Raw genomic sequence first — 23,264 nt, 5'->3', positions numbered from 1 at the left:
ATATCGGATTGAACTTTGATTTTCTCTAAATTATTCACCTACTGCATAATTTGAACATACTAATTGCACTGTGCATTTCCTTGGTGCTGTCAAAGCAATGTTTTCTAGTTCATTAATTCATTCATGTCACCATTGATTCTTCCAAATTATTTTTTCTACTCTTCTCCCTCTCCTGTCCCTTACAGCTGTCTTCCTTCAGCCACTTCCCTCCTCCTCTTCATTCTGTTCCTACTTTCTCTCCTTGCTGTCATCTCCCTACTTTGTCCTCCCTTTACACACTCATTTGCGGATTGCTCAAATTCTCTTTATAGATGGATAATAATGTTTGCATTGTAAGTGTTAATGCTGACAGAATTCAAGCTGCAGATGGCAGTGTGCCCTTCCATGAAGTACGCTTAGTATCTTAAAATGGGAAATAAAATTTGTCAGCCATGGCTGTACTAAAAGAAATCTCTTATTTGTATGCTAATAAATTATAGCAATTCGTTTTAGCAGTAGAAAATTTGTACTGCGTGTTTGGATTTGGATTATTGGTTTAATTTTTAGCATCACGAGGTAACATGCATGTACGTCAATAGCTTGTACCTCTGGAACTAGAAAGCCAAGATTGTTAATTAATGGTCTCAGGAGAGGAGGGAAGAGCAGATAACCAAAATGGAAAGGTCAGTGACTGCTGATAGAGAATGTGCCATTCATCCAGCTTGCATTTCAGCTATGTACAACATTCAAATAAATGTTGAGCATTGATTGCTTAGGTTACATAACAACCCCTTATAATGGAGACATTTGTCTTTGCTATAAATGTCAGGTAGGTAGCTACCTGCCAGCTGCTGGATTATATATCACAAGAAAACCTTGTGTTGGAGAGTGAGCAATTCCTTGTTTTTATAACATGAGCAGTCTGAATGATTGGAGACAGTTAAATCTGCTGTATTTTTTTTTTACGAGCAGAATCATAGAGGGACTGATCCGTATTCAAAGAAGGAAGCATCAAGATTAAAATAAATGCCTTGGTATAAAAATGCACCCTTTTGGAGTTTCAAATTGTTTATTGAATGTCTGAAATGAGCAATCCATCTTTTTTTCTATTTGACTTGGAAGCTATTGCTTTCCACTTCAAACACAATGCTTTCCAATTAACAATCACAATTTGGCTCCTCATGTGATCGTGGTAGGAATGAATTTTGCATTCAGAGGGATAGATCTGGCTAAAATTAATTGTCAAATTACCTTAAAGAATAGGTCAATTGAAATGTGGTAGCAGACATATAAGAGGATATTTCACAGGTACATTCCAAAGAATGTAAAAAAAATTTCTAAGGACAGACCCACCATCCTTGGTCAACTAGAAAGGTTAAAGATGATATCAAAATTAAAGAAAAAGCAAATAATTGTGCAAATTGCGATGGGTCAGAAGATTAGACCGAATATGACAAAAAACAATGACTTAAGAAATGAATAGGCACCGAAAAATTAGAATACACAAGAAAGATAGGCACAAATATAAAAACAGATGTTAAAACTTTCTCGAAATATTTATAAAAAAGAAGAGTTAGCATAGTATTTGTTGATCGAGAAAGTGTCTGCAAAATTTATAATGGAAAATTTAAAATATGACAGATGAATTGAGCAGTGATTTTTGAATCAGGCTTCACGATATTGGATGCAAGTAACGCCCTTGGGACAGTGATAAATTAGGGAGTGGAAGAGAGGGAGAAACTCAATCTCTGTCACCAGAGGAGTGGTATGAGAGTTGTTGGTGCTGTAGGCTGATGTGTGCTCAGGTCCTGATGGGTGTCATTCTTAGAATTTGATAAAAATTGACTGGTGAGTTAGTTGTTTGTATTGGTCTCCCCCCCACCCCCCGATTCTTTCGTAACAGCGTCTGTGGAGGGAGAAAGAGAGTTGAGATTTTGTGGCCAATATGACTTCTTCAGAACTTCAGTTCACAACTCCAGACTCAAATTTTAATTCTGTTTTTTTTCTCTACAGATATTACCAGTCCTGCTGAGGTTCTCCAGCATTTCCTGCTTTTTATTACAAAATTAGGAGGCTATACTTTAGTTGTATAGGCATAGGTGAGACCACACCTGGAGTACTGGATATTTTATTGGTCACCCTGTTTAAGGAAGGATGTAAATGCATCAGTTTTATCAGACTGATACAAATGGGAAGGTTACCTTATGAAGAAATGATGAACAGGCAAGAGTTTGTATTTGCTGGCATTTAGTAGAGTAAGAGGCAACAGGATTGCAAGATATAAGATTCTGAGTAGGCTTGACAGGATAGATATGGAGAAGAAGTTTCCTGCCGTGGGAGGATCCAGACTGGAACTTGGGGTCATTGTTTAAAAATTAGGTGTCACTCACTTAAAACCGGTGAGGTGAAATGGTTTCTTTTAGAAGTCACGAACTTTCTACGTGACAAGCTGATTTATTCAGAGTCTTTGAATACTTTTAAAACCCAATTGTATTGATTCATGTTAGCAAGGTCGTGAAAGTTTACAGGAGTAAGCTGGAATGCAGATCATTCCCAGTCTTATTGAATAGCAGAATAGGCACAAAAGGCTGAATGGATTACTAATGCTCCTTGCTTGTATCATCGGCCACTGAGTCTGCAAGAAACAAGTCCAAATTATGATCATTTGTGGTGAGTGCAGAACTACTGGAATTTGTACATGTGATTTAATAGAATAAGTCAGAGTGGGATGTAAAAGGAATGCCTGTTGGCAGGATTATCTGAGACTGGAAGAAGTTTTAAATCCGAAGACTGTTGTAAATTTTTAAAAGAAAACTGGTCGCTACAACTACAGTGAAGTCTATTTAAATCTGGAGGAAAAAAAAAATACGTTTTGTCTTTTGACTTCCCCTTCATTTGTGGCCAGACAGTGGGACTGAGATATTCTCCGAAGTGTAACCTGGGGAGCAGCAACAGAAGAACCTATGATTGGAGGTCTCTGCTTTCACTCATGATGCAGGGGTGCCAGTATTGGACTGGGGTGGACAATGTCAAAAGTCACATGACACCAGGTTATAGTCCAACAGGTTTATTTGAAATCACAAGCTTTTGGAGTTGTAGCCCCTTCGTCAGGTTAAGTGAGAGATAAGCACACAGATCACAGAACTTATGGGCAGAGAGATTGTGGGCAACGAGATCAAAAGATCATACAAATGTTGTTAGTGCAGTGTTGAATAATAAGTCTCTGCCGGTGATCAGAAGTTTCAGATGGTGTGAGTAAAGTGTCAGTAGCTGAATAACAAGCAAAGGGATGACCTATAATCTGATTAAATGAGGCAGAGAGATAATAACAAAAAATTAAAAAATAAGGTAGTGCTGGAGACAAACCACATGACTGGAATAACATGTTAGGTATAACAGTTGCATGCCGAGGGTCTAACCAAAACAACAAGTAATCCAAAACTGTACAAACTAATTAAAGAAGAGTGATCAAAACAATTTAGCAAGGTGATGGCATCAATACATGACAGTAAGGAAAGTTTTACAGATAGAAAACAGTGTGGTGGGGTCACATGTCGCACAACATGAATCTAAGATCACAGTTGAGGCCATCGTCATGGGTATGGAACTTGGCCATCAGTTTCTGCTCGGTGATTCTGCATTGTTGTATATCTTGAAGTCCACCTTGGAGGATGTTTACCCGAAGATTGAAGTGTTCCCCAACTGGGAGGGAACGTTCCTGTCTGGCAATTGTCGCGCAGTGTCCATTCATCTGTTGTCGTAGCATCTGCATGGTTTAGCCAATATACCTTGCCTTGGGGTATCCTTGCCTGTAGTGTATGAGGTAGACAATATTGGCTGAGTCACATGAGTATCTGTTGTGTACATAGTGGGTGGTGTTCCCACGTGTAATGGTAGCATCCATGCCAATGATCTGTCATGTCTTGCAGAGGTTGCCATGGCTGGATTGTACAGTGTTATGGTCGATGTTGTCCTGAAGGCTGGGTAGTTTGCTGTGAACAGTGGTCTGTTTAATGTTTGGCAGTTGTTTGAAGGCGAGAAGTGGAGGTGTAGAGATGGTCTTGGCGAGATGCCCATCGATGACGAGTTGAAGGCTGTGAAGAACATGGCATAGTCTGGAGAAATACCGGACAACGAAGGGTACCCTATCGTTTGTATCCTGTGTCGGTCTTCTGAGGAGGTCAACGCAGTTTTTCACTGTACATCCAAACTGGCAATCAATGAGCTGAGCATTGTATCTCATCCTCATGAGGCCGTCCTTCAACGCCTTCAGGTGTCCATCGCATCCCTCCTCAACTGAGTAGATCCTGTGTATGCACAGTGCTTGTCCATAGTGGGTGACTTCTTTAATATGTTTAGGGTGGAAGTTAGAGAAGTGCAGCATTATGAGATTATCGTGGCTTGCGGTAGAGTGAGATACTAAAGTGTCCGTAATTGATGGAGATGTGTGTGTCCAAGAATGAGGCTGATTCTGAAGACTAGTCCATGTTAAATCTGATGGTGGGATGAAACTTATTGATATCGCTACATAGTTGTTTGTGATTCCTCGCCATGAATCTGAAGGAAGAAAATGTCTTCAACGCATCTGGTGTATAATATTGGTCGGAGGTCCTGCACAGCGAAGAAGGCTTGCTGAAACTTGTGCATGAAAATGTTGTCATATTGGGGTGCAGGTTTGGTCCCCATGGCTGTTCCTTGTGTCTGGATGAAGAACTGGTTGTTGAAGGTAAAGGCGTTGTGGTCGAGGATGAAGCAGATGAGTTGTAGGATGGCGTCTGGAAATTGACAGTTGTTGGTATGGAGTACTGAGGCTGTTGTAGTGATGCCGTTATCGTGGGGGATGCTGGTGTGGAGCGCTGAAACGTCCATTGTGATGAGAGGAACGTTCGCTTCTTATTCGGCTGTTGACACTTCACCCACACCATCTAACACTTTTGATCATCTGCAGAGACTTATTATTTGACACATTGGGGAGGCGATGTCCTAGTGGTATTATCGCTGCACTGTTAATTCAGAGACCCAGAAAACGTTCTGGGGACCCAGGTTCAAATCTCATCATGGCAGATGGTGGAATTTTAATTCAATAAATATCGAGAATTAAAAATCTAATCGTGACCATGAATCCATTGTCGATTGTCGGGAAAAACCCATCTGGTTCGCTAATGTCCTTTAGGGAAGGAAACTGCCATCCTTACCTGGTCTGGCTACATGTGACTCTTAACTGTCCTCTGGGCAATAAGTGCTGCCTAGCTAGCGATGTCCTCATCCCGTGAATGAATAAAGAATAAAAAAACTCCACTCACACCATTTGTATGATCTTTGATTTCTGTGCCCTTGATCTTTCTCTCTGCCCATAAATTCTGTGTTCTGTTTATCTCTCACTTCACCTGATGAAGGGGCTACACTCAAAGGCTTGTGATTTCAAATAAACCTGTTGGACTATAATCTTGTGTCATGTGACTTCTGACTTTGCTCCCATGATGGCGATGCTGTTGTGTGCACCTCTGGAGCTTGACATGAGGCAAGATAGGGCCACGTCTGCATGTGCCTGATGTAGTCCATGGAGGGAATAGATACTTGGCTAGTGCTGTTGTCCTAAGCAACAAAACAATTTTGTTCTACCCATCTCTATTCTAACGTGGCTCTGTCTATCTATCCTGAGTCTTCATCTTCACTGATCAGTGCAATGGCTGGCCTAATAGTAGCTATTCAATCCTGAAAGACAGCAGCATTCATCCAAGTAACCAGTGTCAGAGGCTTGTATTCTCCTCATGTCACCAGATCTGCCTGCACTTCTCTGGAAGGTGGTGCTGATGAGGTCTCTGGCCACTTCCATAAGAGCCGGACTGTTGGTAATTCCAGTGAAGTTGCCACATACTGTAGGACGAGCTTTTCCTGAAGTTTCTGAAAGTCAGTGCTAAAGATGAAGTCAGAACTGCCTTGTACCAAACATTCTCATTAACTCTGATATCCATGAGTATCTTTTTCAGGACAGAACCTATGACTTCTAAGACTTGGGGAAATTTTGACACTGGATTCAAGATCAGGAGTTAGCACCCTCCTTAACTCTGTTGCAGTATTTAGCATTGGTTGTGCAGATCTTTATTCTAAAAAGTATGAGAGATTTAACAATGTAAGTACTTTGTGCTTTGTTTTCATGGAACTAGGCAGTCTCTCTGTCTCACACTCTCTTTCCCTCTACCTCACCTCCTTCACCACATTACCTTGACCATGTTTTGGAGACCAGTCTCATTGGAATTGCTTGCACCTCTTTTGGAATATCTATGCACCTTCTATGGCTTTCAGTGCAACTCAGTCTTAGATGAGGTATCCATTGGAGTTACCTGACTGACTTAGCCAATTATTTTCAAATTTAATTGTAGTTCTTCCAGCCTGTGGCTGCACTGTTCCGGTTGATGGTCTTTTAAAGACAGCATTCCAATTTACGAACAAAAAACAGCAGCATATCATACCAACTTAAGCTTAGGATTTGTACTTAAGAGTTGCCAATGAGTATTTGAATGAACTTGCTCTCCACAATGATTGGCGAAGTCAGGCTCACAGAGTATCAAATGAGCAGGAGTATTCTCTCATTTGACATCCATTCGTTCTAATTTGCCATGTAAAACTTAAAAGAATCTATTCTGAAGCACCAATGCAAGAGTGTTCAAAACCGGAGTATGAAAATTAGATTAGGATTTTCTTAAATTTTGGGTGTTTAGTCAAGCTGAATGAAACAATTCTGTTTTATTTTGAAGGTTGCTGACAAGAAATTCTCTTTCTCAAAAAAAAAAGTACAGTTTTTATTTTGCTCAGCCCTTCAGATTGTTTACGGCCAGTCATGCAAAAATCATGAAAATAAATGTAAAGCAGATCATTTAATATTTGTGACATTTTATTTACTCAAAGTATCAATGTGTTGCAGTTAAGCTAGTTTGATGAAATTACTTCTAAGGGATCGTAATGATAACAAGAGAATTAATCTCTTTACTGTCCTACTTGTGATGCTATGAGTAACCTTGGAGCTTCAAAATGACATCCACTGCACTCATCCATTTACAGTCTGGGCTACACCAGATGTTATTTTGGGGCCATTGTTGCATGCCTGAAGATATTCAAAATTGGCAGATTGTGTGATGCCAATCAATGTATGGCATTGATTTAATAATGGCATTGCCACTTTGAACTTGATGCTCCAATATTTCATCTCTTAACCGTGCACAGCAGAAGCCTCATTCAGTCGTGGGAACGGCCAATTTGTGTACACTATTTAAATAGATCATTGAATGGTTTCAGGTTAGTTGCTTATTTCTATTGACTGTTCCTGTGACTGAGCTTTTGGTGATTTCTGACATTCTTTAGCTTGACTTCTAACAGTGTGTGGTGAGGCCCATGCTGAAGACCGTTGTCCTGACTACAAGGTCTTCACACAGATCACTTCCTCTAATCCAGTCTTAACCTGGAGAATGAACAAACGGCAGCTCTGCTGCTGGAAGAGAAAGAAGGCGGAGGCTGAGAAGGCTCTCAACAGAAGGCCACGTGCATGCAGAATGATCATGGAATAATGTGCGAGGCATATTTCTATAAATTCAGAAAATAAATGCCAATTGCTGCAGCCACAAATACAACCTCAAAACAGTTTGAGGATGACATTGACAGGGGCTATCAAAGAGCCATGACACATCACGTTCCTTCCAGGCTTGAGTTAGAGATACTTGTGACATCCTCCACGCTGTCAGCCATTGCTTTCCAGGATTGGTCACTGCATTCCATCATGGCTGACCATTTTAATTCTCTCTTGTCAACAAAAAGAAGGTGGAGTAAACATATGACTTCTTGAGAATTGAAAACTTCCTGTCTTACAGGGTCTCTTTGATTGCATCTATGTATTGCTTTTCAGGGGCCACCACCACTCAACCTTGTGTTATATCACAACTTCCTCTTCATCCAGCTAATGTGCCATCCAACAAGTTTATTGTCCAACAGTCATGATATCTTCCCCTTGCAGCAGACCACTGTGGTAGATGGTCACGTGGCAAACCATAGGGTAGCTGCTGGGCAACAAAGGCCATCCTTTATGAGTAATGACTCCAACATATCAGCAACATTCATGCAATGAAAGCCACACTACAACACAGTATAGTAGAGCAGAAGCAAAAGAGACAAGACAATTTGCCTGTTTGGATGTGCACTATATGTTCTGTTGGAGTATGTAGTTCCGATTTTGTTTTATCATTTTGGCAAGTTCTGTCTTTATCCAGTGGCACACTCTTATGTTCATACACTCTGTCCCAGCTTGCCGTGCTTTGATTATCATTACCCTTATTGCCATCTTAACCTCCTTGCTTTGTGCCACATCTCATCTGACATAACTCCTTGCCCAACCTTAAAGCTTCATTTATCATTATGCAACTGACCACAACACAATTCTGATGAAGACTTCCCCACTGGTCCCGTTCCTTTTTCCAGTATTGCTGCCATGTTGACATGAAACAAAATAACATTTCCAGCATGATTAATGCAAACATCATATTTTTAAAAAAAAACTCTGATCTTAAAAATAAAAAATCCACGTTTTTAAAAACCTTGAAGTATCCCTTATTTATTAAAAGAAAAATCCAACTATAGCCCAGCATCAAGCACAGGCAATTACTTATGGCCCCTACATGTAATTGTAGTTGGTTGTGGAAGCAGTCAGCAGGGCAAATTCTTTAAATAAAGCCCTCATGCATCTGTCAACAAATATCTATTAAAATTACAAACTTTCTTTTCAAAGACTTCTTTTTACAATTTAAAGAGCTGAAGATTTGAATGACTCATGAGCTTGATAGTTCGATTCAACCTATCCACTTTAACACATATGCATGTTTATCCTTCACAATCTCAAAGGGTTACTTGACTGTTCCAGTAAGCTAACTGACTTCTCTAAAGAACTCCAGCAAAATTAGATGTTTTCCTTAAATTCCACAGGAACATTGAAAATTACTTCTTCTGAGTGAAGGTAGCTTTAAGTGTACCAGTGTCTTGTGAAATGAAGATATGTGAGATACACTCTGTCCTGTCAGCAACTTTCCAGATATTGAAAATATTTGTCTACAAGATGGATAAAAACATAAACAATTTGAGTTGAGAACTTCTTGCCAAGTTCACAGTGTTACTTGGAAAAGCAGTAGGATTGAGGTGAATGGAACTTTAGTATATGCTCGGAGGTATGTCCAGTTGTGAATGAGGACAGCTTTTTTTTAAACAGTTGATTACATTTGACACTTTGTATTGTGTGGGTTGACATTAAAAATGTTCATACGAAAATGAGGTTTTTTTTTGTCTGTCATGCAGGTGACTGAGGGAAAGCAAGAGCTGGAGAAGTGTCTGAAATTTTCTCGCAAGCTCAGAAAAGAAGTGAATGCCTTGACAGAATGGCTAGCGGCCACAGATGCGGAGTTGACGAGGAGATCAGCAGTTGAAGGCATGCCAACTAACTTAGATACAGAGGTTGCCTGGAGTAAGGTGAGAGTGACTTTAAGATCTTCGGAGGCAATAAGGTCAATGAAGGATTTTTAGCTTTGGCTTACAGCTTCAGTTACAATGTTTGATTGGATGCTTTGGCATTGAATGGGGTGGTCCTTTTTCTCAAGGGGTTCAGTTTAGCGCAGCTGGATGGATGACTGATTTACAATGCACGATGATGCCAACAGCTTGGGTTCAATTCCTGCACCAACTGAGGTTACCATGAAGGATTGTTCTTCTCAACCTCTTCCCCCCCGCCTCACCTGAGACATAGTGACGCTCCGGTTTAACCATCATCTTTGCCTCTCTGAAAGAACAACTCTAAGGTTTATTAAGTCTCTGGCGACTTTGCCTTTACCTTTCCTTTTCTCATTGGCAATAAAGTTGAGAAGAACTGAAAAACAGTTCTCAGGTATTTTAGCATTAACTGTTGGTGAGCACAGATGACGTTTGCAAAAGTCATGTCAAATACTCAAATATTCCACAGCGTAATACTTAATTAGATAGGAACATGAATGGTTGATCTGACCTTGTAGCATTATAGTCATGCTTCCAGCCTGAGTCTCATTTTCTTAAAGTTATCTTGTCTTTTTCAAGGTATTAAATATTCAGGGTACAGAAGCAAAATACTGTGGATTCTGGAAATCTGAAGTTTAAAAAAATGTTCTTGAAAAGTCTGGCAGCATTATGGAGAAAGAAATAGGGTTAACATTTCCGGACTAACTTTTCATCTTTTGTGATGAGAAGTCACAATCATCTTTCCAAAAAAATGCTGTCTGACCTGCTGAGTATCACCAGCATTCTGTTTTTTTAATATTTTATAATCAACTATTTTGAAGCTATTATTCAGTTTTTGTCAAGTTGGGGTCCAGCTCCAAATGTTATTGTTAATTTAACATGATAATATAATTATGGAGCAGGAAGGCAGGCCAAAAATTGATTAATTGGGAATAAGCTTCAGCCTTTGGGGATTCTTTCATCTTTGATTTTCCTTTTACGATTGAATGGATTAAAATATGCTGGAATAAAGTTGGTGGAAAAATAGAATTAATACACCAATTATATTGTCTCACTTGATACCACTGTCGTGGGAGGCCAGAAGAGATTTAAAGTCTTTGATTTCATTTCACTGCTGGGGGTGAGTCTGCCATGCAGACCTGGTGGCAAGTATTGCCCAGTCAGCAGGCAGGAACTGAAATCTGGGTTTTTGGAGGTCAGTGCCAAGAACCAGCAGTGCTAAGTGACAAGGAAGAGGAGGGCTGCATCATGATCAATACAGAGGAAGTCCAAGGTTTTTTTTCCCCTGTCTGCTTCACATGGATATCAAACAAAATGTTTAAATAGATGTCAAATACCTCCCGAGTCAGAAGGTCACAGTTTCAGAACCCAGTCTAGTGGCGAGAGCAATTAATCGAACTTGACACTCCAATCCATTGCTAAGGGGGTGCGACACTGTTGGAGATGCTATCTTTCAGATGAGACTGAGGTTAAGCCAAAGCACTGTCTGCCCACTCAGGTGCACCTAATAGATCCTACTCGTGAAAGACGGACAGGGAAATTCTCCAGTGTCCAGACTAATTTTTTTCATCCTGCCAACATGAAGAGAAAACATCATCTGGACCTTTTAAAAACCCCACAATCACCAATGTGTTAAGTGTACACCTTACCTGCTGCTTTTCCTACATGAAAAGGGCAACACAACGTAACACTGCAGAAGTACTCCTTTGGATCTGTTGTGTTTTGGGAAGACCAGAGGTTATGAAAAATATCACAATTCCAAGACTGACTTCCTTCAGGTCCTGATCCTGCTGTCACCAGGTTTTTTGTGTGTCTCTTGCACTGAATAATACTTGGATAACTACTAAGTAAAATGTAATATCCAGTTTTTTAGCAAGAAGGGAAGAAAACACAAACTGCCTTCACAGAATTGTTAGTGCAGAATGTGACATTGAATGTGTCTGCACCGGATTTCTGAATGATCATGATGACTTAATGCTATTCTCCTGCAATTTCCCCAATAACCCTGCTCTTTTCTTTCTATTCCAGCAATCATCTAAAGTTCTAATGAATGCCTCAATTTTGCTTGCCTCTACCACATTTCCAGGCAGTGTATTTCAGACCAGAACTACTCGCTGGGTGAAATGGTTCTGCTCACATCTCCCTTGTCACTTTGTCACTTTGAATTTTGCTTTAAATCTGGTCAGTGCCAGATGGGAATAGCTCCTTCACAACGTACAAAGTAGGAGGGAAGTGAAAATAAAAAGCCAGAGAGGGTGCAACGTGACAATTCATGGGAACCTCGCCTTCTTAAATGTGTTCCTTTTTGCATCATCATCTGTCTGATTAGCTGTGAAAATAACTGCATCTACAAGCATAAAGCTACAGTGGCTACCTGTCCTTAATACCATACTGCCCAGTACGGCATAACATCTCTGATGAAGAGTCATCTAGACTCGAAACATCAGTTTGCTCTCTGTCTCCATGGATACTGCCTGATCTGTTGTGATTTCCAAAAGTTTTTGTTTTTAGCATAACATCTTCTTATTGATCAATGTGGCAACATCACATTGGCATCACATGTTGTAAAGCCTTCAAACAGTTTATTAATGTTACCTTTAATGAATAACAAACCAAGTACCTACGTTTGCATCTGGCTCTAAACAGACACTGCATGCCTTTTGAGCAACAACAAATTTAATTTAATGAATAATGACTTCACTCAATTGGCATCTATTGGACCTGAGCATTAATTAAGTCCTGTCTCGCTTGTTCCACCCGATGCTGCACTGTGCTCTATCTCACGGAACATGATGTTTCTCCTGCTCAAGCCTTCATCTTCCTTCTCGGGAGACTGAAGGTTTTTCTGGTCCTGGGCTTACAGACAAATTTGCTCCTTCTCAATTTCTCTGCATGTTTGTTCTACCCTGCCCACAGCAACAATATCTTCTGCTGTGACTGAATCCATTTGTCATGATTTCAATCAACCTTTGTAAGGAATGTCAGAAACAGAACAGTATTTAGTATTGTCTTTAGTCTTTAGTATTGTGAACATAGAGACCATTCACATTGTACATAATTACATACATAATACATCATACATAGTTTTATATGGTCACCGATACAATGGGGAGGGCTGTGGAATGCCTGTACATGAACCTTTGAAACAATAGACATTGTTTCTGCTGCATACATCAGAATAATGTTGTGCAAATACAATAAGACATTGGATGTGTGGTAGGATGACTGAAACCTTATCGCATCCACCCACTCCCAGTGTGGATCACAACCTCTCACTGATCACTCTTCCCCAAAATAATGCCCTGCAGCTGCTCCACGACATTCTTGACCCTAACACCGAGGAGGAAGCATAACATCCCAGAGTCGTGCTTAAGGCCATAGCAATGTTTGTCTGTTCCCCAAATTAATGAATCCCCAATCATCACCACTTTTCTACTCTTCTTCTGACACTGCTTTGTAGCTGAGTCAGCTGCAGTGCCACAGGCTTGACACTCGGTGCATACCTCTAATATGCCATGGGTCTCACCAGTTTCCAAAACTGAAAAACAATTGGCAAGCAATATAACCTCGTCGGATTCCTGTGCTACCTGGCTGGTTCTCTTGGACTACCTGCTGTGCATTCATTTCCTATCTGTCTGCACACCCCTACCCTGAGGTCTGACCACTTCCTAAACATAGTATCCATGTAGTCTTCTGTCTCACAGATGTCCAACAGTGACTCCAGTTGCCCCTCAGCATCTGAAACCCAGAGTTCATGGTTTTCTAGCTTGTGAAACTTGCTGCACTCCTGCTCATCTAGGCCATGTGAAGTGAACACCTCCATCCCATGACAAAGCATAGGGTTTCTACGTGGCCAAGCTGCCCTGCCATAACTGGAACTTACTTTTGGACTATTTATTCTAAACTTGAGATTAGAGAGTAAAAAGTAGAATTATTCAACCTTGCTCACCAACAGCTCCTTCTCCTGTGCCTATAAATTAATACTTCAGAGTAAGAATTCCTGCAGGTTAAGAAAGTTAAAAACAAAAACAAAATACACAAATGAGAACCTCCTTACCTGCATGTGTTTAAGTAACCTTCAAATCAGTACCCCCTTCTTGCATGTACTTAGCCTTAGTTGATACATTTAACACTGTTTGTCTCAAAGCCATTATATTTTCATATTCACGATTATCTGTGGCAACTGTCTCCCAAAGAACGTAGAGCTCCATTGGAGTGGGAGGGCATGCGTGAAGCAAAAATGAGTTGAAATACATTCTGCTTACATACTAAGCCCCTTCATGTCCTGCTCTCATTGGGCGTGTGAGGGTTCAAGTTTGGTTACTTAATGATTTTTATGGATTTATAAGCAGCAAATCTATTAAAATGCTGAGGGGTCATCATATGTTTCCTTTCAGTGGATTAAAAATTATTCTGCTGGCATGACAAATTCAGTGGAAGGAAGAGGCGATTATCTATTTATTTCTAACTAGGTTTCAACCTGTGGCAGGCCTTGTTTTACTAAAGCACACTTGCCATTGATGCATTGGCTGTATTGGCACAGTGGTAGTTTCCCCAGCTCTTGAGCAAGAGTCCTGCGTTCAAGTCCCACCTGCTTCAGAGGCGTGAAATAACATCTCTGAACAGGTTAGTTAGGAAAAATACCTGCAATTGACATATGGGGCTCTTGTGGCACAGTGGGAATGTCTTTACCTCTGTGCCAGAATGCCTGGCTTCATGTCCACCAGCTTCAGGTAGACACAGGTTGATTAGAATATTACTGCAATTGAAGGGCTGCAACTTTGCATTTCTGAGTTGACAACAGTAGTTTGTCACGGAACAAATATGAGATGCATAAGAGATAGTAGGAACTGCAGATGCTGGAGAATCTGAGATATACAAGGTGTAGAGCTGGATGAACACAGCAGGCCAAGCAGCATCAGAGGAGCAGGAAGGCTGACGTTTCGGGCCTAGACCCTTCATCAGAAATGGGGGAGGGGAAGGGGGTTCTGAAATAAATAGGGAGAGAGGGGAAGGCAGATAGAAGATGGATAGAGGAGAAGATAGGTGGAGAGGAGACAGACAGGTCAAAGAGGCGGGAATGGAGCCAGTAAAGGTGAGTGTAGGTGGGGAGGTAGGGAGGAGATAGGTCAGTCCAGGGAGGACGGACAGGTCAAGGGGGTGGGATGAGGTTAGTAGGTAGGAGATGGGGGTGGGGCTTGAAGTGGGAGGAGGGGATATACTAAGAAAGGTGATGTAGCTGTAGTACCTGGTTTGCTTCAGGACGTGGTCGAGCAGTTTCAAGGCTGAAGAGATTACGAGAGAGTTGCAGTAGGAGAGAGATCCACTGAGGTTTTTCCGGAAGGAGGAGGGTAACTTCTTCAGGGTAGGCATCATTAGAAGAGGCTTCGCAGTGGGGTTAAAATTGTTTCAGAGATAGTAGGAACTGCAGATGCTGGAGAATCTGAGACCACTCTCTCCGTGACTCCCTTGTCCACTCCACACTCCCCTCCAGCCCCACCACACCCGGCACTTTTCTCTGCAACCACAGGAAGTGCTACACCTGCCCCTACACCTCCCCCCTCACCCCCATCCCAGGCCCCAAGAAGACTTTCCACATCAAGCAGATGTTCACCTGCACATCTGCTAATGTGGTATACTGCATCCAGTGTTCCCGTTGTGGCCTCCTCTACATTGGGGAAACCAAGCGGAGGCTTGGGGACCGCTTTGCAGAACACCTACGCTCGGTTTGCAATAAACAACTGCACCTCCCAGTTGCGAACCATTTCAACTCCCCCTCCCATTCCTCAGATGACATGTCCATCCTGGGCCTCCTGCAGTGCCACAACGATGCTACCCGAAGGTTGCAGGAGCAGCAAATCATATTCCGCTTGGGAACCCTGCAGCCCAATGGTATCAATGTGGACTTCACAAGCTTCAAAATCTCCCCTCCTCCTACCGCATCCCAAAACCAGTCCAGCTCGTCCCTGCCTCCCTAACCTGTCCTTCCTCCCACCTATCCCCTCCTCCCACCTCAAGGCCCACTCCCATCTCCTACCTACTAACCTCATCCCGCCCCCTTGACCTGTCCGTCCTCCCTGGACTGACCTATCTCCTCCCTACCTCCCCACCTACGCTGACCTTTACTGGCTCCATCCCCGCCTCTTTGACCTCCTGTTTCCTCTCCACCTATCTTCTCCTCTATCCATCTTCTATCTGCCTCCCCCTCTCTCCCTATTTATTTCAGAACCCCCTTCCCCTCTCCCATTTCTGAAGAAGGGTCTAGGCCCGAAACGTCAGCCTTCCTGCTCCTCTGATGCTGCTTGGCCTGCTTTGTTCATCCAGCTCTACACCTTGTATATCTGAGATGCATAAGATATGCATGTGGCAAGTTGAAATGAAAACTCAATTAGCAATTTCAAAGCACCTCTAATCAAAACTATCAAAGTAGCGTTTTCTGAGAAGCCTGTAGTGCAGAGGTAAAGAATGATAGGTCATTTAAAAATTTGTCTCATTTTTCAGAGAAGATGTAGTACCACCAAATATGGAAGCAAGGAAGTTAGCAGAATTTATTATCAAAATAGTGATAGTGTTAACAAAGTATCTCAAAATGTAAGTGCAAATCACCAGAACTTGACTATTTGTTTACATTTGAAGATCCTGAGGTCAGCTGGGGAAGGAATAGCAGAGGCGCTGCTTATAATTTTCCAAAACATTGTGCTTAGAAAAACAAGGAAATTACTTCATAGGAACCTGTCAGTATGCTCAGCAGGTCTATGTTGGCATGTACCCTCCACGTGAATAGGTTGTCCCAGATCAATTTATTCAACTTGGTTGTATGTTCCATCATCTCCTTTTGTTTCATTCACCTGATTAAATCAAATCTTGCATGGTGACATGATTTCTACAACAAAATGTCAATCGGGAGCAGGAGTTGGCCGTTCAGCTCCCCAAGTCTGCTCTGCTATTTAATAAGATTACATGATCTGATTGTAATCTCAAATCCACATCCATGTATATCTCTGATTACCTTTCAATACTTGCTAAATAAGAAAATATCTACTTCTGACTTAAAAATACTCAAGGATTCTGCTTTCACCACCTTTTCAGGAAGAGAGTTCCAAAGAATCATGACTCTCAGAGGAAACAAAATGCCTCACCTCTGTTTTAAATGGTACCCTTGTTTTTTATACAGTGACTCTGGATTCTAGCTTCTCCCAGAAGGGGAAACGTTCTCTCCACATCTACCTTCAAGTCATCTCTCACTCTTCCAAACTTCAGCAGATACAAACCTCTCCTTTCTAACCTCTCCTCATAAGCCACGTGGAAATTTCAGACATTAGTCTTAAACATTTTCTGAACTGCTTCCAACGCATTTATTATCATTCCTTAAATAACGTTGCCCACAGTATACAGGATGCAATCTCACTACTGCCCTGTATAAGTGACCTCCCTACTTCTGCATTCAGTTCCCCTCACAATAAATGATAACACTCTATCAGCTTTCCTAATTACTTGCTGTACCTGCGTATTAACCATTAGTGATTTATGTGCCTGAATACCTAGATCCCTCTTAACTTCTGAGCATTTTATTTTTATTTCTCCTGCTGAAATGGGTAAGTTGACATTTTCTCACATAATACGCATTTACTAGATCTTTGTTCACTCAGCCTTTCTTCACTTTTCTCCCTATCTTTGTGTCATCAGCAAAGTTGACAACCATTGTCCTTTCAATAAAGTCATTTCCATAGGTCGGAAGCCGTTGATATCCATGAAACAATCACCTGGCACACCACTTGTTAGTTTTTGCCAATCTTAAAAAAAGTCACATTTCTGCCCATTGTCTGTTTCCTGTTAATCAGCCAATCTTCAATCCATGAAAATGTGATCTTCTCTATACCCTGAACTTTTATTATCCACAATAATCTTTGATCTGGCACCTTGTGGAAATCTAAAAACAGTGCATCACTCTCCCCCCACACCCCATACCGACCCCGGTTCCCCTTTATCCACAGCACACATAACTATATCAAATAAGTCCAGTGGGTTGGTCAAAGATGATTTTCCTTCCACAAAATTATGTTGACCCTGCCTAATTGGGGTACAAAGTCAATATTGTATTCCTGACTTTCTACTGTTCTTGTTTGTTGAAGTTCATACGAGCTTTTTATTTACACATGCTGCAGACATTCCAGTGATTAGTTGACACGCATTCAAGGTTTTATTTCATAGCTAGTCCAAGATGATTTACAGCACTATTACTTGCTCTGCTTCCTTTCACACACCATTGTGTTTTCCACTCACTCTACCGTATTTTTTCAGAGTAGGATGAAAAGCTGTCAAAGAAGCAGAGGTTTGCAGATATGTATGAGCATATGTGCCAGCCTCTCCTCTCTGTTGCCTTGGGTCAAGTTTATAGTCTAATTTTGTTGGTTACTGGCCATATTTTACTTCTTCTGTTGGTCTGACATTGGTATTGTTGTTTAAATAGTTTTGTTTGATTAAGTTCTATTTCTGGCAGCTTTTTATCTAAATCTGTTCGTTCCACTTACCTGTGGAAGCCATTGATGTGAAAGTTATCAATACTGTTTAACCATGTGAGTTCAATACAGAGGTCTGTAATTTGAAACTTCATTTCTCCTCAGAAATGACATTATTATTTGTAACATATCAGATAATCAAGAGGTCAGTAATTGGTGAGGAGGGCCTCTTGTTGGATCAGGTATTATTAATTCATCACCGCTGTCAGTACCCTCAAAACTGGCCTTGGGAAAACTAATTTGACAACATGTTTTCACAAAATCAGGATTGATTGCCAGTCATTATAAATTGAATTCTTGGTTCACTGCTGCATTTATGTTGAAGTTATAACATTTCCATGCTTTGGAATTTAGCTTTGAACAGACTGTGGCAGATTGCTGCATTCCACGAAGTAACCTATTATAGGTAATATATGTTGCACTCTTAGGCAAGTGACAATGTCAAAGGAGAGGAGAAATGTTGTTACCGATATACTCCAATGAATCTGACTGAACTAAATTGTGAATTATTATAGATGTGAACCTTTAATATCAAGAGATGTATTGTAAACAGTGGAACAAGTAACACACTGAAATTGTAGAAGTAGCATCCAGGGGCTTTTCTCTAATGAACTAATTCTGCAAAAGCCAGAATCAATAACAAAAACCCACTGATGCTTATAGAAAACTAAATCAAACAAGAATGTGAATTATTTGGATCACTCTGCTTCTGATCCATTTAGCTAACTCCAAATTGTTTCTCAAAATCTTTCCTAGAAGCAGAATAATTTGGTTTTGCATTTATCCGTTTCTAAATGGAAAACAATCTCTACCAATTAGGATGATGAAATGAATAGCTTGGATGAGGGGATGATTGAAGCTGTGAAGCTGAAAACAGAAAATTGCATTTTAATGAAAGATGCATGTATTCAGTTTGGAGAGTTTGCATGTTACATGTTTTCTGATCCCTTTCAACTTACTGCAGCAGACCCTTATTAAACCCTATTCTACATAGTAATTACTACTTTAACAGCAGTTGGACAGATGAACAAGTCTTTAATGATACAATGTCTTTGTCAAAAAAAAACAAACCACCTTCTTCTGAAGAAGGGTCTAGGCCCGAAACATCAGCTTTCCTGCTGCTCAGTTGCTGCTTGGCCTGCTGTGTTCATCCAGCTCTACACCTTGTTATCTCAGATTCTCCAGCATCTGCAGTTCCTACTATCCCTTACATTAATGAAGTGTTTTTAATTTCATGTGAAAGTGTTGAGGTGTTCCTTTTCTGTAGTGTCATTGCAATGACAATAATATGTCACCCATCTTTTGAGCTATGAAAGTAATCCTCATCAAATTGAACATACGAAGATCCCATGTACTTTCCATTAGAAAAAAAACATATATTTGTGTGTCATATATTGAATAATGCCAGCCTTTTCAGGCAAGTGAATGAACCAAAGCTAGGGTATCATTGTGATGAAGCATAGGTTGGTGACAACAGAGGAGAACCTGGAAAGAGGCATAACAATTTCAAAGCTGCAGTAAAATTTTGCACAAGTGAACGGTATTTTGCTGTTACTGAAAGATAACCAGATTATTCTAGGTAACAGTCTGAAGCATCAAGTGATGACTTCAGACCACATATTTTGACAGTTGTCTGGCCATTTGATTCAATCTTTAATTAACATTTAATATAACTTTAACTTAACAGAAAATTGTTACATAAATTGCCTGAACCAAATGTGAATATTCAAATTACAATGCAAATGTTCCACCTTGCACACTAAAGAATAATATTGAGATATTTGAGATGAAAACAAAAAATGTATTTTCTCTTTGGTGACTAACTGCCTCAGAAGAACTGCGGGGAGCAGGAATATCCAGGAGAAATTATTTTATTCTATCACTTTTACTATCCAGGTACCCACTGCTTTGCTGATGCGTGTCTGTGCAATTTTAGTATAGCAAGCAAGGTTGGCTGGGGATTTTAGACAGCTATGCAAAAGAGAACTACGTCATAATTTGTTGCACTGGTAATGGAGTAAAGATTGTTGAGTTGTCAAGAAAATGCTTTGGATTTCCTAGCTTATCATGAATACATAAACACTTTCACTGGTTAATTATTACAGCAGTAAAATTGTCATCACAATAATTTCTATTTCTATAGCCCCTTTTACACTGTGAATCTCAATTTTTTTGACTGTGATTAACTTTAATTAGATTATTCAATCAGATCAAACATGATTTCCTTGCATAGCTAACCAGAATTGAAAGGCTGAATGGCCTATTCCTGCACCTGGTACTTGTATGTAGCTAGGTGGGGCAAAAGGCACAGCAGAACATCTACTGGACCTACCTGGCCCACCTTTACCTTGTAATGCAAAAATGTCTCAGCAGAATTAATTGGAAGATTAGTACTGCTTTAGTAAGACACCAAAGAGGTGGTGATAATCAGAAAGCAGAGTACTGTGGATGCTGAAGATCTGAAATGAAAACAGGGAATTGTGGAAACACTCAGCAATTCAACATCTACAAAGAGAAGCAGAGTTAACATTGCAAATCTGTAATTTCATTAGAACTGAAAAAGATTCAAAATGTGATGGGATTTGAGCAAGTGGTGGGTGGGACCAAGAACAAATGTTAGCATCTGTGATAGGGGAAGGACTATGAGAAATTGAAGGACCAAGGAGTATGTATTCTGGGGCCGAAGGGAATGGTGATAGAACAAACTAAATTAGAAGGAGTAATTGTGAAAGTGGTAGGAGTCAGTGTGATTCCTGGATTGCCTCCTCTAGGGAAGGCTTTCCCAAGCATGAACCAGTCAGGCAGGTGTAAGAGGCTAGAAGTGGGCCTTTACCCAGCATCAGGAGCACAGGTCCCACTGACCGAGAGCTGCCAGACAGTCAGAGGGCAGCAGCTCTTTTTTGCTCAGCATTGCTGCATGGGAGGTGGTAGTTCCTATAAGAAGTTCACCCACTGGAGGCTAAGGATAATCAAGCACCCTAGGCCATAGGTGATTTTTGTTTAAAAGTTCATTCATGGGATATGGGCATCATTGACCAGGCCAGTATTTATTACCCATCCCCCATTACCCAGAGAGCAGTTAAGTGTCATCTACATTGCTGTGGGTCTAGGGTCATGAGTTGATCAGACCAGGTAAGGACAGCAGTCTCCTTCTCTAAAGGAACATAGTGAACCAGATAGGTTCTTGCAACAACTGGCCATGGTTTCACGGTGGTCATTAGACTCTTAATTCCAGATTTTTGCTTTTTATTGCATTCAAATTCCACTATCTGCCCCATGGTGGGATTCAAACCTGTGTCCAGAGAACATTGTCCGAGTCTCTGGATTAACAGTCCAGGGATAATACCATTGGCCATCACCTCCTTAAAAAATATGAGTAGTGAGCAATAGCAGAGGGTGTTTCATGGGACAGGTAGTGAACCAGATGGGTTTTTCCTGACAATTGACAATTGTTTCATGGTCACCATTAGGCTACTAATTTCAGTTAGTTATTGAATTCAAATTCTACCATCTGCCACGACGGGATTTGAACCGAGCTCCCCAGAGCATTACCAGGTTCTCTGGATTAATACTCTAGCGAAAATACCACTGGGCTGTCACCTCCTTTTCTAAAAAAAAAATATGAGCAACGAGCAAAAAAAGGGGAACAATGGGATGAAATGTTTCATGGGCCAGGCATCACAAGGTGTAAGGGGGTGGTCAGTAGCAAGGACAAGACAATGGTTCAAAGTGGGAAACAAGGCAATTCAACAGAGGGTAGTAAGATAGACCAGGCCCTTCACTGGAGGGTAATAATACAATGTTTAGCACTGCATTATGTATTGTGATATAAGAAACCTAGTCAGAGATGTCGATTTTAGGTTGGGTTGCCAACCCTTCACGGTTGGCCTGGAGTCTCCAGTAATTAAAAAATAAATCTCCAGGACACAGTTGGGTGCAGTCCTGGAATGAAATCGTAAGGACGTCAATTGCTTTTAGCGAACCACGAAGTGTATTCAGCTACCTTCAAGAAAATGCTCCTTGTGATTGTTCTGCTGCCGAGCAGTGGATAGCTGAGTGAGAAAACTGTGAGAGGTGATAATCAATTGAAAGCCAGATGGAGAGATTGAAATCAGTGCATTGGGCTAAATCCAACCTTTTTTCTGGCTAAGTCTGAGTTACGTTGAGTTTTTTTTTGGAGGATTTTTCCCTGTAAAGCCTAGCAAGTTCTCGTCACATCTTACCAAACTTGCCTTGTTAATTATATACCATATCCCTATGGTTTAGCTCATGTTTAAATTCCACCACATCTTGGCATGCTCTGTTCAACTCAACAACTCAACATTTGGAGGGCATCTTGGAATTCATCTGCTTCCCATGCACTTGTTCTATGTTTAAACGGACGTTATGCACCCAGACAAACATTGTCAGTCCAGAGTTGCCCCTGAATGATTGCTGACACTTGCCACAAATATGGCAGGTAGAGGAAAATCAACACCAAATTTTGCTGACAGTGTCCTGAAGATTTTGGAGGAAGGGTAGGTTTTGAGCCATGACTTCCTCCACACCCACTGCATCCACTACAGTTTATGAAACAGAGTTCCAAACATCTACCAACCTTTGTGTGTAGAAATGCTTCCTAACATCTCTCCTGAACAGTGTGGCCCTAATTCTCAGACTATGCCCCCATAATTCTAGAATCCCCAAACAGTAGAAATAGTTTAACTTTACCTACCCTATCTTTTCCAGTTAATATCTGGAAGACTTTGATTGGATCCCCCTTTTAACCTTGTAAATTCTAGAGAAAACAGGCAGCAAAGGCTGGAGTGAACAATGGTTATCCAACTCAATAGGTAAGACTTGGACTTTGGTGTGAGTCGGGGTATGATCAGAAGATTGCAGGGTTGCATCCTGCTGTGATTGTTTGTAAGGCGCCATGACCAAAGTTGGAAGTCATTGGTCTCGTAAGCCAGAAATCGCAGGTTTGATGCCTTTACAGGTCTGGTAGTGAACTGTTGAGTTTAGTTTTTCTTATGGAGCATCACCCTCAGCCACCTGCAACTACCATGAACTGTTCGATATTGAACCCTTGTCATTCCACCACTTTGGCTTGAAAAGTAGTCTTTACCATTGTGCTGCGAGAGTCCATTAGTGTCATTCCCTCAAAGTCCGAAGGCCTGTGTTCAAATCCCACCTGCTCTACGAATGTGCCATAACAAATCATCTAAAATTGTCCCTAATAACAGCAAACCTAGAAACATT

At 40.9% G+C, this 23,264-nt stretch overlaps 1 protein-coding gene across 2 annotated transcripts in view; it reads left to right on the top strand.

The window, feature by feature from the left end:
* dmd (dystrophin) overlaps window positions 1-23,264 on the top strand; it is a 1,291,331-nt gene that overhangs the window by 406,767 nt on the left and 861,300 nt on the right. For both annotated transcript variants that reach the window (XM_048602828.1, XM_048602824.1), the window contains exon 31: window positions 9,316-9,486. In XM_048602828.1, coding sequence (XP_048458785.1) covers window positions 9,316-9,486 — 171 coding nt within the window. The remainder of the gene's footprint in view (window positions 1-9,315; window positions 9,487-23,264) is intronic.

This window comes from Rhincodon typus, chromosome 11 (genome assembly GCF_021869965.1).
Source record: "Rhincodon typus isolate 14 chromosome 11, sRhiTyp1.1, whole genome shotgun sequence".
Classification (NCBI taxonomy): Eukaryota; Metazoa; Chordata; class Chondrichthyes; order Orectolobiformes; family Rhincodontidae; genus Rhincodon; species Rhincodon typus.
Note: the sequence above shows the minus strand (reverse complement) of the source record. Positions and strands in the feature narration are given on the sequence as shown.